Genomic DNA, 15,151 nt, shown 5'->3' with positions numbered 1-15,151 from the left:
CAGAAAACTGCACTCTGTTGTTGATTCACAGTGGGATTGGTGGCGCTGTCATCAACAGTTTTATTCAAGTACTATTTGTGTACTTTTACCAGTGAAGTGATATATATGTACTTTTACTCAGGCATGACTTTTGGGTACTTTATACAACACTGTGAACATGTGAGATTGTGATTATAGTTATTTAAAATTCTCAGACTTTTTCTTTTTGATTGTCAGCTCACCACAGATTAATGAAATCTAGATATTTCTTTTCACATACCTCTACGTCTTGTACTACTTTTTACAGAAGTTATGAAAACTGGTGCCACTGGTGTCCTGTGTCCTACATATATATATATATATATATATATATATATATATATATATATATATATATATATATATATATATATATATATATATATATATATATATATATATATATATATATATATATATATATATATATATATATATATATATATATATGATGCAATGGAATTTCATCAATTTTCGTTGTGTTGTAAGCAAAAAAAATCTTTGGACAATTAGCTATGTATCTGGGCAACCAAAATTACATTTGAAAATATTCATCTGCATGCTCGAATACCGCTGAGATGAAAGTGAGATCACCTTGTCCTCCAGTGAACCCCGGTGCTCGCTCTGAAAAGAGTTCTCATGCGAGGTTGTTGAACATAATATTTGAATATCTCCAAATGCATTATTGTAGCTCTTTATTGACACGGCTTTGAATTTTTCTTCGCCAGGGTCCTCCAGGATCTCAGCCTTCCCCTCACACTCAGCCTCCCCCACACAACCCCAGTAATCCCATGATGGGACCTCACGGGCAGGTAAGATGCAAGTGTTTATGCTCACTCACTCACTCACTCACAATAGTGTACAAACAGCACACGGGTCTGTTGTTGTGCTAACTGACAGGACGGGCCGCATCGACGATGGTGGGTTGGATGAATAATTTAGCTGTGTTGGCCCAGCTGTAAGGAGCAGAGGTGCATCTGGAGGGCCTTCTCTCTCCCTCAGCCCGGCACTCACTATCCCATAGTCCATCAATAGACCATTAATATTGCAGCAGAGCCTGACACTGTGCAGCTCTTCATGCACAAACCCACCACAACATGGTCAAAGGAGGAGAGGAGAGGAGAGGAGAGGAGAGGAGGCTAGCAGTTTTAGTAGTAAGTCTGTCTTTACCTCAAGGGCTAACTGGGATTATATAACTTGTCCTCCAATTGCCCCAAATGCACACACACGCACACACACACACAAACACACGCCGACACACAAAACATACAGTGCATAATTACCGTTGAAAGCCAGTCTCCTGTTGTATTTGTGTTGTCTGTGCTTATCTCTGTATGAAAACAATGATACGAACATTATTCGGCTGTTCATGCTCCGTGACCAGAACACACAACTCTTACCCGATCAGCATGCAGATCAGCATTGTTTCCCCTTGATATTAAAATAGTTGGATTGGGTTTAGAATTCATTCTCATCACCTCGCTCTGAAATGTGGCTCGCTGGCTGTGTGTGTATTTGTAGTTGCAGCGGCGTTGCTCTCATAGGTAATTCTGAAAACCATCTGTCTGGGGTGCTTTACATTATTCACTAGCTTTGTGCTGGCTCTCTCTGTGTGTGTGTTCATGTCCCGGCCTGCCAGTGTCTTGTCCCCCTCTCTGCTGAAACATCTGCGTGGAATGGATCGTGTCTTCACTTCCTGCCATGAATCACACTATCCAGGGTTTTGTAGCGCTGCTGTCTGGTCGATACGGACACACTGAGAAAAAAACGTCCAGCTGCACAAAAAACAGACAAACATTTGGATGTAGAACACTTCCTCCTCCTTGTAACGACTTCACCCTCCCATCCGACTGTGTCGTGTTCCCGTCCCTTTTCCAGCTCCTGCTCCTCTCTCTCTCTCTCTCTCTCTCCCCCACAGTGTTCTTCCAGTCCAACTTTGTGTCCTGCACGTTTCCTCTCTTCTCTTATCTGTCCTTCTTTACCTTTATCCTAATGGATTATACCACCTGAGGTCTTACTTTCCAAAACTTAAAGACAGGCAGGCTCTCGCCTTTTTGGTGAATGCAACAAAACTACCGGCAGCACATTATTCTTTAACACAATAGCGCCCCCTGCTGACAGCCGGGCAGTTTGGCCAAAGAGTGTCAGTTTCATCAAGCCTCTCTGTGCCCTGTTTCACTGCCCACAAGTGTTATTCACTCAGGCAAAGCTCGCAGTTGATATGTTTTATGTGGTTTTATGTGTTTGCTGATTGTAATAATAATATTGGTGATTTATTTCAACAGCAACCAGCATTACAAAGGGCTTTACTACCAGTGTTGGGCAGGCTACTTACTTAATACGTACAGTTACTTATTACCTGTTTTTTTAAAAAATGTAGTTAGTAACATAATCCAATGTCACAATCAAAATAATAAAGTCATGTGACTCACCCGCTTTCTCTTGCTTTTGGTTCAATACCAATCATATGCAAGAGAGAAAAAGAACATTAATAAGATCTTTTCTGAATGTGTGTTCTGTAAGAATGCAGAATAATCCTGTTAGTAATCAATTTAACATAGCTGTAATCTAATTACATCTTTTTTTTTCTGTTACTTCACAAGAATACAGTTACCTTGTTTTGCATCCCGATCCTGTTACGTGTATTCAGTTACTTCCTCAAGCCAATACAGCAAATGCACAAACATAACAACGAAATACACGGTAAGGTGTGAACAAACAGGCGTAAATGAGAAATGCAACTTATAAACAGGTTCTGAATGAAACCATAAAAACACAGAGGATTAGATGTAAAGAAAAAAAAAGAAAAAAAAAGAAAAAAAAACAATAATTAAATAATGGATACACTAAAATGTTCAGTGTAACATCCAGAATAAACTGTAGTGTACTTCAGAAAAGGAAAAACTGATGTAGCTGACCATTGGTCCTCAGGCAGGTCATTCCACAACAGTAGTAAAAAAAGATGTAAAAAGAGAAGCTACACATAGAAAAAAAAACAATACTTAAAGGTTTTAAAACACCAGACAGTCGATTAAGATTGATGAATGTGTGGTTAATAGGATTTAAAGTGGAGCTGGGTCTGCCATTCAGCTGATAAGAACAACTCTGACATGGACCGCAGTTGTGTTTTTGTCAATCTTTGATATTTCTGAATCTTTGCTGCAACAGTGCACCTGTTATATTTTCTAAGTTTCTCATTTCATCTCCACTCATGTCCTTATAAATCTGTTTAACCACTTCTGCTTCTGTGATTTTACAAACCTTCCTTTCGCTAAATTTTGTCAACGTCACTTAACATGAGGATCTGGGCCCAAATTGATGAATTTTTCACTTGAGATCAGCAGAGGCAGCGTGTTAATTCGTAATAATCAGCGTCTTTAGAGAAAATCCCACCACCACCGTTTCAGTTATTAATGCACTGATTTTGTCTAAATGAATTTGGTGCTAGATGAAATGAAAAGTGCATTTTGGCACTGAGCGATTTATTTTGCATAAGAGCGTTGATTAAAAACAAGGTCTGGAGCTTCAATTTTTGATATTTTAATGCCTGGAGTGTTTTGCTCATCCTGAAATAAAGTGCTCATTGTCCTTCTCATGTCCTTCCTGCAGCCATTCATGTCTCCGCGGTACCCAGGTGGCCCAAGGCCCGCCCTCCGTATGCCAAATCAGCCTCCTGGGAGCATCCCCGGGTCACAGCCTCTCTTGCCAAACAGCCTGGACCCCACCAGACCTCAAGGTATTGACGAAACACGCGGCGTTATCTCCGAATGGAAGTAATCTCATATTGGCCTCTGAATGACAATGTTTTTCTCCTCATTTAGGCGATTGTTATCGATCTAAACAGTGGTGCTATTCTCACAAGCCTCACTCTCTGTGTTTCACCACAGGACATCCAAACATGGGAGGTCCGATGAGAATGAATCCCCCTCGAGGCATGGGAGGCATGGGCCCACAGGTGGGTTTTTGTTACTCAGTCATACCAAATAAAGAAGTACAGATGACTGTGTTGATGAAGTCATGACAGCGGATGGTGTCCTTCAGCACCGCCAGCCCACTGCACTCCCACTCTGCAGCTGCAACACAGGCAGATTTGATGCTTGGACTGTCGGTTTATGAAAGCCAACGTTTGGTTGCCCTTCATTAAAAGCTGCCATAAAACCAGCCGTAATGTCAAAACAGCAGCGTATAACCAGCGTGCAGATAATCTTTTTTTCTCTGCTGAAGGGACATTTTTAGTTCTGCCAGACTCGTAACTTTGCCTTTAAATGTCACAAGTGCTCTGATGATTAGCTTGGCTCTGAGCAGAGCTCCCCCACTGCCAACGCCAGTTTTACACGTTAAGTCCTACTCTCCGACTCCCACCTAGGGAGACAAACAGAGGCGGAGTACTCCGGCTGCCACCGACACGTTATGACCCAAAACGTTGCCAAATCTGGCGCCGTTGGTCTTCTTTTATCACTTTAATTTTTGTGGATGTGACTCGGTGTAATACATAAGATGCTTAAACAACAGTGTCCTTTTGAATTACCATTACCAGACAGCTGCTTCGCTCTGCACCCAACCACGTCCCGCATCCAACATCACCTCACACAAAGACACACACTCGTGCGCGCACACTCTCTCCCCGTGCCCCTCGGCCCCTCTCTGTGCCACCCTGGCTCGGTGACTTTGGCAGTGAGCGCACCAGCAGCTGGTGTGGCATCTGCTCGACAAGTGTAATCGTCTGCTGAACAAAACTCTTCCTCTGAGTGGAGCTGCTCTCTGGCCTGCCCCCATAGTCTCTCTCTCTTTATATCTGTCTCATTCTCTCACACACACACAAACACACACACACGCACACACACGCACACATACACGCACAAGTACACACATGTAGCACCAGCCAAACCCGCCTGCTGGGCAGCCATGAACACATACATGCAAACACGCAGAGGGGGAGTGTGGACACATAGAGATACATACACGGAGACGTACACAAACACACTCACACACAGCTGTCCACTTTCACACACACGCTCATGCATCACATAATTAAACACTAGTTAGGGGGAGACATGATGGTCGCTGACCTTCATTAAGATTCAAACCTTTAGACGGAGCAGGTGTGAGACGGCATGCTGACTGTGTGCTTCCTGTCTTTGTGCAGAACTACGGCGGCGGGATGAGGCCTCCTCCAAACTCAATGGGGCCGGGGATGCCGGGCATGAACATGTAAGTAGACTGGAAAAAAAAGCAGTTTGTTTGTGGATTCTGCTGCCGAAGAGGAGACTCACTTTTTTTCTATCATGACATATGTTTGTTGATATTTCCGTAAGCAGTTAGGAGAGCCGTTTTCTCATCAAGTCATTTGCTCACATTTTGGGTCAGCAAACGTGGTAGGGCTGTAAGGACTTCATTTATAACGTTGACATCAGCATTCTAAATCAATATTTGCACAGAGATTTTGCTTTTTTTTAATTCAGTAATTCTCGAGAAAGATTGTTTTGGTTGTTGAGTGTCACTCCCAGGTCGCCAAACTGCGCCCCTGGTTCGGTCTGAGCCACCAGTCCATGGCGTCTGTATTTGTCGACCAGGGCTGAGAGGCCCCCGACATTCAACTATCTTTCTCCAGAACTGCTCACCTTTAATGGTTCAGTCTGGCAGCAATCTAATAACAGCACCATAAATTACATCTCTCTATTTTTGGCGCCAACACTATAATAGTCAATTACTTGAGTCATTACCAAAAAAAAAAAAAAAAAGATCTGAATTTGCTTGGCGCCTAATTTAATCTGACAAATAGCTCTTTTCAAATTGAGGATTTTGTGCAGGGATATTTTTTAAAGGGTGATGATGTCATGAGATATGACTACAGAAATTCGAAGCTTCATTCAGAAACCTCAAATTGAGAAAGGACTTGTGGCACAGCCTGCTTGAACCAGGAACCGGGTCTGCTATTTAAATGTTCGCTTTTTGCCCCTTCGAGCTAATTTGTCCTCCGATCTAGATCTTTTCTTATCTAGAGATGTGTGTAAAAAGATGAAAAATAAAGATGAAAAATTCTGCATTATTAGTCCACACAACTAGTATTTATGCACTTGATTAGAGACCATCACATGTGACACACACCCCCTGTGAAGCTCTGTTCTATTCAGTGTCTTAATCTCTCCCCTCTGTTTGCTCCTCCAGGGGTCCTGGTGGAAGAGGTCCATGGCCGAACCCCAACACCAACTCAGTGAGTCACATTTTCCCACATCTTTATCTCCTACATGACTGAGCGTGTTTACAGTAACTGTGTCTCGTGTTTTGTCTCACCTCGGGTCTATTCCCTCCGCAGATAGCATATTCATCTTCATCTCCAGGCAACTATGTGGTAAGTGTCCCGTCATGGACTCGTGTTCGACCACGGGCCATAAATTACATGTCATGCGGTGATATCTGACAGGCACGCTGCCATCTAGATGCACTCAGCACTCTTTTCTCTTCCTCTCTCTCGCTTCTTCGCCCCTCAGGGCCCTCCAGGGGGAGGCGGCCCACCAGGAACTCCCATCATGCCTAGCCCCGGAGGTGAGTTACACGCTTCAGTTTCTCTTCTGATTTCTACTTTTATCCAGTGTTCACTGAACACGGGGCTCTCTGTGAGGAACATCAAACCTGTTCTCTGTCTGATACACATCTCTCTTTGGGAGAGACAGGCAGTGATAGGACTCTAAATACTTTAGGAATTGAGCCTTTAGGAGGAGTTTTACAAGTGTAAAGCACTGAAAAATGGAACAATCTTGCGCTGAGGCTGAGTTGGTATTTTATGGAAACACACCAGAAAAAGAAAAATGGATCTGTATCCTGTTACAACACAAAAAGTTATGTTTTCCCGTTATTACCTCTGCCAATGAGGACAAGTTCACGCCCAAGGCCGTTTGTTTGTGGGTGTTTTTGTTGATTGGTTGGTTTGTCAACAAAATTACACAAAAACTACTGAACTGATTCCCACAAAACTTAAAACGAGGATGAGTCTATGCCCAGAATAGACTCTGTTTACTTTGGGGGAATAACTTGGATACTTCCATAGCATAATATGTCAAAATGTGTTCTGGTATCCTGTTTGTTGTCAGCGTTTCCCCCTTTTTCCTTGAAAATTCTCAGTTTTTTGTTTGCGTGTGTGGTCATTGTGGAGACAGTTGCATAGGAAAGGAAGCAGGAGCGTGTCAGTCTGCAATCAAATAACTGATTCATCTCGGCTTTGACCCGTCAGTCCTGCGTTTCTGTGGTGGATTAGCGGAGAACAAAACACTGTTGGCTGATATCCTGTAGATGTTCTGTTTCTGTTGGCCTGTGGAGAGCTTCTTTTTGTGTCCACCATTTATTATTTATATACGTACCCTCTATTGTGATACGTTGCCGGGGCAACCTTTTTGCACAAAACGCTCCTGCTCACACGTACACTGGGAGGGAAAACATATTTCCACTGCAGTCGCCAAGACTGCGCACACACACACACAGACACACACACACACACACACACACACACACACACACACACACACACACACACACACACACACACACACACACACTCACGAACCTCCCACAACAATGCACACCTCCCACTCGGCATTGCCCCCCTCCTACAGTCACGACAACCCAAGCTAGATTCAGGGAGACTAACTGGCAGGATCTCACCACAGTATCCATCCCTGTCTTTCAGCCTGTTATTCTTATTTTTCCACTCACAACTTTCCGCCTGCAATGTCACATCAAGGTCGCCTCATCCTTCTTAATCTTTCAGAGACAGACACACGAGGAGCGACACATACAGCGGGTGCTGGTCGTTGCTAAGTTGCCAGGGTGTTCGTCTAAAAACACGGTCTAATCTCCTGATTGTAGGAATAAGGGATAATGTGTTTCTTTGACTGCACATTGCAAGAGAGCGGTGTTTAGATTGATTGACACGCAGAATCACTGACACTGTCACTGAAAAAACATACGGGTGGCCTTTGTCCTCTCCAGCAGAAATAAGAATGCATCTCAGCACGAGCTGAATGTTTTGTACAAAAGGCTCAATCAAACTGAAAGGAATACAGTGAACGACAGATTCTTAGCTTGTTATTCTCCATTCATTAATCCAAATGCACCTTATTTTATACACATTTTCTTGAACAGTTGGATATTAAATGTGAAAACAGACAGCGATACCAGTGCTCGGACTTACCTGCAGGTATTTCCGTGAGTCTCGATGGTGCAACGTGTGAAACACTATTTTGTTCTTCTTGTTCTTTATTCACAGATTCAACAAACTCAAGTGAAAACATCTACACAATGATGAACCCCATCGGCCCTGGAGCAAATAGACCTAATGTGAGTGCTGTCAGTTTGTTCGAATAGCTTCAGTGTTCCTTACATTTCACTCAAGATTGAAGAGTGTATTTGTAAAAAAAAAAACAAAAAAAAACAGATCAACATCAGCCTAAGATGAATAAACCGGACACAGTTTGATTTATATTCTCTTGAGTGCACAATAAACATTTTAAATGAGATGTCTTGTCAAAACAACGTGGCACCAGTTTGACTGAGTGGACAAAAATGATAAAACGTAAATATCTCTTTTTTCAAAAAGAGCCTTCTTCTACAACCCAGACCATGCAAGATAAATGACCTTCATACATTTTACTGCTGTTTTTATCTGTAGTTCCCAATGGGACCAGGTCCTGATGGGCCCATGGGTGGAATGGGCGCTATGGAGCAGCATCATATGAACGGATCACTAGGTGAGTAGCCAAAGACAGCGTGCAGTGGTGTAAGCTCCAGAGTGTAGCCTGTGAGACCTGTTACTCTCGGTGAACAAAGGCTTTTAGAAGTGAGACTCTGCCCTCTCATGGCTCGTAGAGGAAGTGTTCTCCCTCCTGCTGGTATTGAACAAAGCTGAAAGCAGATTAGTGGGGCAGCGAGAGGGGCCAATTGATCCTGTAGATGGGCGAGATGTGATCAGTGGAGCTGGAGAGTTGGTGCTCATCTGTATCTGAGACAAAATGGCTTAATTACAGGCCGACACGTGTGAGAGCGCCGGCTGCTTCTACTTGCACTGCATATCCTGAGGATCAGTTAACAGTTACAGCACTTTGATTCAGACTTCTCTTTTCTCCATTTCTGATCACAGGCTCTGGTGACATGGATGGGTTGCCAAAGGTAAGACCAACTGTCTATTTGTTTGTTTGTTTGAAAAATGGTTGCAGCGACATACCGTTTTCAAGGTATACTGTGATATGAATTTTTTTTGTTGTTGTTGTGTGCATTTTCTTATCTATGGTATTAAATTATTCTGAACAAGGGCTATTAAAGAATTTTATTTCAAGTTTACATCAACTTTTATGTCTGAGAGGTGATTTTTACCAAAGCATCTGTTCAAACAAAAAAAAAAAAAAGTGATATTTTCTATGTTCCGGGATAATCTTCTACTGTTGCAACTCTTTGTCTGTAAGAGCGAACGTGTTCTTACTCTTTCTTACATCTATGTTGCAGAATTCTCCCAACAACATGGCAGGCATGAACAATCCTCCCGGCACTCCGCGGGATGACGGCGAGATGGCAGGCAACTTTTTAAACCCATTCCAAAGTGAAAGTGTGAGTACCGAAAGAGAAAACATACGTCTTAAACTGAGAACAAACAACAAGTACTTCTGAAAACGCTGTTTAACTGTGAAAAGAGTCACACGTTAAATCACTTACTGTGTTCAAATTGCCACCAACAGCTCAAGTTGGCGGCATGATGGCAATTAAGATTTGTCCAGTCACAAAAAGTAAAAGTGTCTGATAGAGTTTTGATTGCTCTGTCTAGTCTGAGACTCAGCAAAAGGAGACTGTTTGTGCTCACTGTCCATGGTGAGGGGGGGCCGGTTTTCACAAATAGACTCAAAAACTACGACCTCAATCAAACTTCAGATTAATGTCTAAATTCATCTGTAGAACACATTTAGCAGCATAAATGTCTGATAGCACTGACCCGTGGAAGAGCTGTGGTTTCTTAACATGACAGGAATCAGTCAGTATTTCTGTTAAAGGGAAACTCCACCAATTTTTACAAATTAAACTGTGTCTGCAGGTCTTGCGGAGTATTACTGCATATGTGGAAAAAGTAGTATAACACCTTCTGTGGCCTCTGTGTAATCTTATCACCTGTGATGTCACCCAGTGGCATTCTCAATTTGCACTGTGGGTAATGAAGGCAACGTGTTTTCAAAAATGTCCACTGGTCCAGCACTGCACTCTTATTCCACACGTTCTTCCTTTTCATAAACCTGGCTCCTACTTGCACAATGCAACTTTAGACAGTGAGTGACCTCACTGGAAGCAATTTATCAGATTACTTGCAGCTTCCTCTGGAGCCACAAAAGGCTTTTATACTATGTCTTTCATATATACAGTATTACTCCCTATGACCTGTAAAAACGCTTTAATGTGAAAAAGTCAGGGTCAGGATATTTTTCTTGGACAAATAAAACTGACTGACAGTGTCCTCGCTGCTTTAGTCCACTGAGGCCTGTAAAAACAAATTATGAGCCATATCTTCTCTCTTTCTTTATTTTGTATCACTTGGGAATCAACTGTCACTAATTGTTACCATGGAAACATTAGTCTGAGGAGTTGAGGGTCAGCCCCGTGGGTAGCTAACTTTTTTAAGCTTTTGGTGAGACTGTCTAACTTTGCGTCAGACAAATCTAAGAATAACATCAGGCACTAATTAAGACACCAATGTAAAATATGTCCTTGAATCCGGCCCCCCGCTCTCTTCAGTGTACGGTACGAAATCTCCTGGACCCCGAAGCCTGTCCTCGGGGCTAAATCGTGATCATAATCAGTCCTTTATATTGTGCCCCGTTTTCCCAGCTTTACCCAACACCCACACGAAAACACAGCATGCACAAACACGAGCATGGAAAAGACGCACACAAGAAGCTTTTCTCTGATGCATGAAGACATTGACAACTACAGTATCTTCACTGTGATCTGAAACTCCCTAACATTTTCTCCTTGGGCTGGACTCTGCTTTGCTTGCTGCTGGTTTACTGACGTAGAAAGTCAATAAGAAAGGGTTAATTGTTACATGCTGCAATGGGCCAGTGTACTGGACATGGCATTTATCTTAGTTAGCTGAATTGCTTTCATCTTGTACTGAGTAGTATGAGAAGTTTAATATAGTTTTGGCTTATCTTTTCTCCCCTCCCTCTCTTTTTTTCTCTCTTTACAGTATTCACCCAACATGACGATGAGTGTGTGATTTTTTTTTTTATTTTATCTTTTATTTTATTTTATTTCCTTTTCATCTCCCCTTATCCCAATCTCCCTCTCCCATCCACCCCCCCCCGGTGCGTCTTGCATTACCCTCCTCCCTCCCCTACCTCCCTCCTCCTCCTCCTCCTCCTTGTGGACGGTGTGTTGTGCCACACAGCCCCTGGGGATGCCCCTGGAAAGCAGGACTCCCCTCAAGGTCCCCCATCCCAACTCCTGTAAAATGGGTGTAAGAACATGAAAAGGCCTCCAAGCAACAGGACGGGGTCGCTTCTTCGCTTCTCCTCGCCTGCCGGGCCTCGTCGCAGAGCCCTCGGACAGAAAGAGCCCGAAACTGCTCCAAGCCTGTCTCTCCCAAACCCCAAAAACCTGCCCTCGTGGTTTTGGCATTCAAGCCTGATCAAGATGCCCCTCTGCATATACCACCACCCCCATTATGTCATGCTGATCATAAAGAGGGCACGCAGTTGTTGACTGACAGGAGCCGAAAACTCTCATTCAAAAACTCCTGTGTCGTCGGGAATCATAAAACAAAAAAGAGAAAGAAAAAAAAAAAGAAAACAAAAAAAAAGGATGAACTGATGTTATTTTAGGGCAAGGATGGATTTCATTAAATGTTTGTAATTTTTTTTCGTTGATGGTAATATTATTGTTATAATTTTCATAATTGATATTATTCTACTAATGTAGTTATGATTTCCTGTAAAGGGCACATTTTATCTCAGCAGCAGCATCAACAATGACGGAATAAGCACACACTCTGAAAAATGCACAATGATTTTCTGTTTACATGATTTTTAGGTTATTTGATGTCTTTCGTTTTAAGTTTTTTTTTTTTTTGTCACAGTCGGTCACTTCACAATACCTCTCCTTTAAAAACTTGTAGCTCAAGTCTTCGCCACCTAAATGTTTGTAGCACCATTTGCATAAACCTTCAAAGTAAGAGCGATTGGGTTAATTGGCTGTCTCCACACATTGAAAGTAGTTTGTGCCAAGGTGTTTTTATCTTGGCCATAACTATCCATACAGTTGCTGTTTTCTGGTACAAAGTGTCTGCTGACGCACCTGAATGATCGTATGTCTTTCTATCTTGTCTTAATAAGCACCCCACTTCTCATATGTTTCACTGCATGGGAACGGCTCCTGAGATGATTGTCGGGACAGGTGCCAGTTCTCATCCGGTAGCAGACAGAGCGAGAGAGCATCTCATCCATGGATTTTGTCTGTAAATACAACATATTTAGCTTGTATTGTGGTTGTTTTTATTATTTGTTATCTGTCTGTGAATCCTAAACCGTGGCTCCTTCCCCTTCATCAACACTTTTGCTTGATTTCAACCTCACTGTGGACTCCAAGCAGCACTGTTTTTCCTCCCAGGAGTCATTCTGCTCTCTTGCCGATGTCTCCTTTTGGACTTGGAGACATTTACAGGACCTCAGATACACTCGTGACGCCTGCTAGCAGTTTGGGTTGAACTCACAGATCCTGTATGATCCACTCTCTTAACCCAGATGGAACGGGCTTAATAACTGTCTCCTCGGAGCTCGTATCGATCAGCGAGTCCCATATGTGCGGGATAATGGATTCAGAGTATCGGGGAGGCTGACGGCGGGAGCAGAGTGATGCACCTTGCAGCCACGTCGGTCGAAAGAAGAGGAATAATGGGATGCGTTCGTAATGGATATATTTCCATTTTCGCGGTTGTTTTCAGCAGATTGTTTTTTTTTTTTATTTTAAACTTGTTCAACAGGAGAAAAAAAAAAAGAAAGCCCACAGAATCTGCACACAAAGAAAAGCATAGTTACATATCACGCTATTTAATTTGTTTCTTTCTGTATGTTGTGTACTCTTGGCTTGATCAACTCTCTGTCACTGTTTCAAAGGGATAAACGGTCTCACGTGGCATCACACTGCCGCACTTGCGTCATGGCTGTGTTCAAACCAACAATAACTAAACAACCACTGTAGCCTCTACGGGTGATGGTGACATACTTATCAATTTTCTGATATCAATGTGAACAGATAGCACCCAGAGTTCAACGGGGACGTCTCCAGGATTTGGCTATCGGTGGCCTGGGAAAACACTCGCTCTCCACACACACACACACACACACACACACACACACACACACACACCTTCTCTCCTCCAATCCCATCCCTCACCCCCTCCCTCCCCTCTCTTTAATTTCCTTTTTTGTAAATACTGTATAATGCATTTTGATATCATTGACATGTTTTGATATGTCAGTCACTACCAATGAATACAGCTGAAAGTAAATTATAAATAAATCTGTCCATGTTTTTCATAGAGAACGGATGCGCTGACTATTTGGCTCGCGTGGCTAAATTTCCATAAAAATGTATAGAATACAGTGACAGAATAAATGCAGACTGTATGCTAAAGATTTGTATGGTGGGGAGGATAGGACAGAGAGAGGACAGGACCGAGAGAAGCAAAAACAAAGCTGTGGCGTCCTCACTCTGCCCTTGTCTCCTTCTGTTTCAGTTAAACGTGACTATTGGCTTTGAATAATAATTTTGGATATTTTTTCCAAAGGGCATCTTCTCACAACAACAAAAAAAAAACATGTGACATCTTATTGCAGTTTTTAATATGAAGGATTTTTATCAATTAAAAAAAAAAACTTTTAAAAAGGTGAAAAATACTTATGAGAACCTCATTTTAAATTAAGAATAGATCAAAAGGTAACTGTGTCCTTTGCTATCCGCTCCTGTTATAGCGTTGTATAGATGGAAGCTCTCTCACTGATCCTCTCTCAGTCCTCTGTGTATATCGATCGTTGGCCATCTCTGTACTTCTATTGTGATGTATAATACTGTACCATTAGGAAGATTTGCTGGTCGGGTGGGGTGGTTCTGTTGAGTCGGGGAGGGGTGGGGGATTCAAGGGAAAGGGGATATGAATGATTTTCCTGTACCGTTCATGGTCCTTTCTAATGACACGGCAGTATTCAATATGAAGCAGTCTGTCTCTTGGGTTTGCTTTGTATTTACATGGTAGGATAGTTCAGAATCTTGTCTTAGGGACTTAGGTGTCTTGTGTAGGTAATAAAGATGTTCTTTGTATGTTTCTTTATATTGTAAAGTTTCTTTAGACTGAAAGAAAAAACAGATAATTTGCTTATCAAAAAAGAAACAATGCATCAATAATAAATGTCATTTGATTTTTCCTGGCTGTTTGAATCTCTGCCTCTGAGCTCTGATTGAGCTTTCACCCCCCCCCCCCCCATTTTTTCTACGTCATCAAGACTAGTTACATACAATGTAGGAAAGCATTTTTTGGTAAATTATGTTAATATTTCACCACATTTCAAGTGGGTGCATCCTCTTCAACATTTGTGTGTTTAAATAATTTGTTGTGTTTTATATCTGCATGTTATTTAAAGGAACAGCACATGGGATTTATTGGCATCTAGCATTGAAACTGCACACATCCTAAATATCAAAATACAGATACTAAGAAAATGTGAAGGCACAACAAAACTCACTCTATGAAAGAGGTCCTGCTCTCGCATTAGATATAAAAGGCTAATTCTTAGGTAACAAAAACAAAATGCTCCCTAGTGTTAGCTGATTATGCACAAAAACATAGTTATGAATATTACATTCAGTTTTTGCCAATAAAAAAAACCTAAATCGTCCGCACTGGACCTTTAAGGTGACAGGTTTGCAATGGCAATCCTAGGTTCACATATGGAGACTTCACAGTGTTGTGCAAAGACTGATGGAAGATAAAGGTTAACTTAAGAGGACTTCCTGCAAATAAATTGGTGGGAAGGATTTGTGTGCCCTGTTTTAAGTTTTAAGATTTAACTGTTCTATCGTACGCACTGATTTTAGGCCTGGACAT

The 15,151-nt window shown here is 42.1% G+C and overlaps 1 protein-coding gene across 3 annotated transcripts in view; it reads left to right on the top strand.

Annotated features, from left to right (window-relative positions):
- ssbp4 (single stranded DNA binding protein 4) overlaps positions 1–14,470 on the top strand; it is an 88,033-nt gene extending 73,563 nt beyond the window's left edge. For 2 of the 3 annotated variants that reach the window (XM_037113754.1, XM_037113756.1), the window contains 12 exons: positions 747–830; positions 3,628–3,754; positions 3,906–3,973; positions 5,165–5,229; positions 6,187–6,232; positions 6,335–6,370; positions 6,510–6,564; positions 8,282–8,352; positions 8,684–8,762; positions 9,152–9,180; positions 9,514–9,615; positions 11,441–14,470. In XM_037113754.1, coding sequence (XP_036969649.1) covers positions 747–830; positions 3,628–3,754; positions 3,906–3,973; positions 5,165–5,229; positions 6,187–6,232; positions 6,335–6,370; positions 6,510–6,564; positions 8,282–8,352; positions 8,684–8,762; positions 9,152–9,180; positions 9,514–9,615; positions 11,441–11,521 — 843 coding nt within the window. In that variant the 3' untranslated portion in view covers positions 11,522–14,470. Of the gene's footprint in view, positions 1–746; positions 831–3,627; positions 3,755–3,905; positions 3,974–5,164; positions 5,230–6,186; positions 6,233–6,334; positions 6,371–6,509; positions 6,565–8,281; positions 8,353–8,683; positions 8,763–9,151; positions 9,181–9,513; positions 9,616–11,239 lie in introns of all 3 variants that reach the window. The other variant, XM_037113755.1, reaches the window with a different exon arrangement.
- The last annotated feature ends 681 nt before the right edge of the window (positions 14,471–15,151 follow it).

Source organism: Acanthopagrus latus, chromosome 11 (assembly GCF_904848185.1).
Source record: "Acanthopagrus latus isolate v.2019 chromosome 11, fAcaLat1.1, whole genome shotgun sequence".
Taxonomy (NCBI): domain Eukaryota; kingdom Metazoa; phylum Chordata; class Actinopteri; order Spariformes; family Sparidae; genus Acanthopagrus; species Acanthopagrus latus.
Note: the sequence above shows the minus strand (reverse complement) of the source record. Positions and strands in the feature narration are given on the sequence as shown.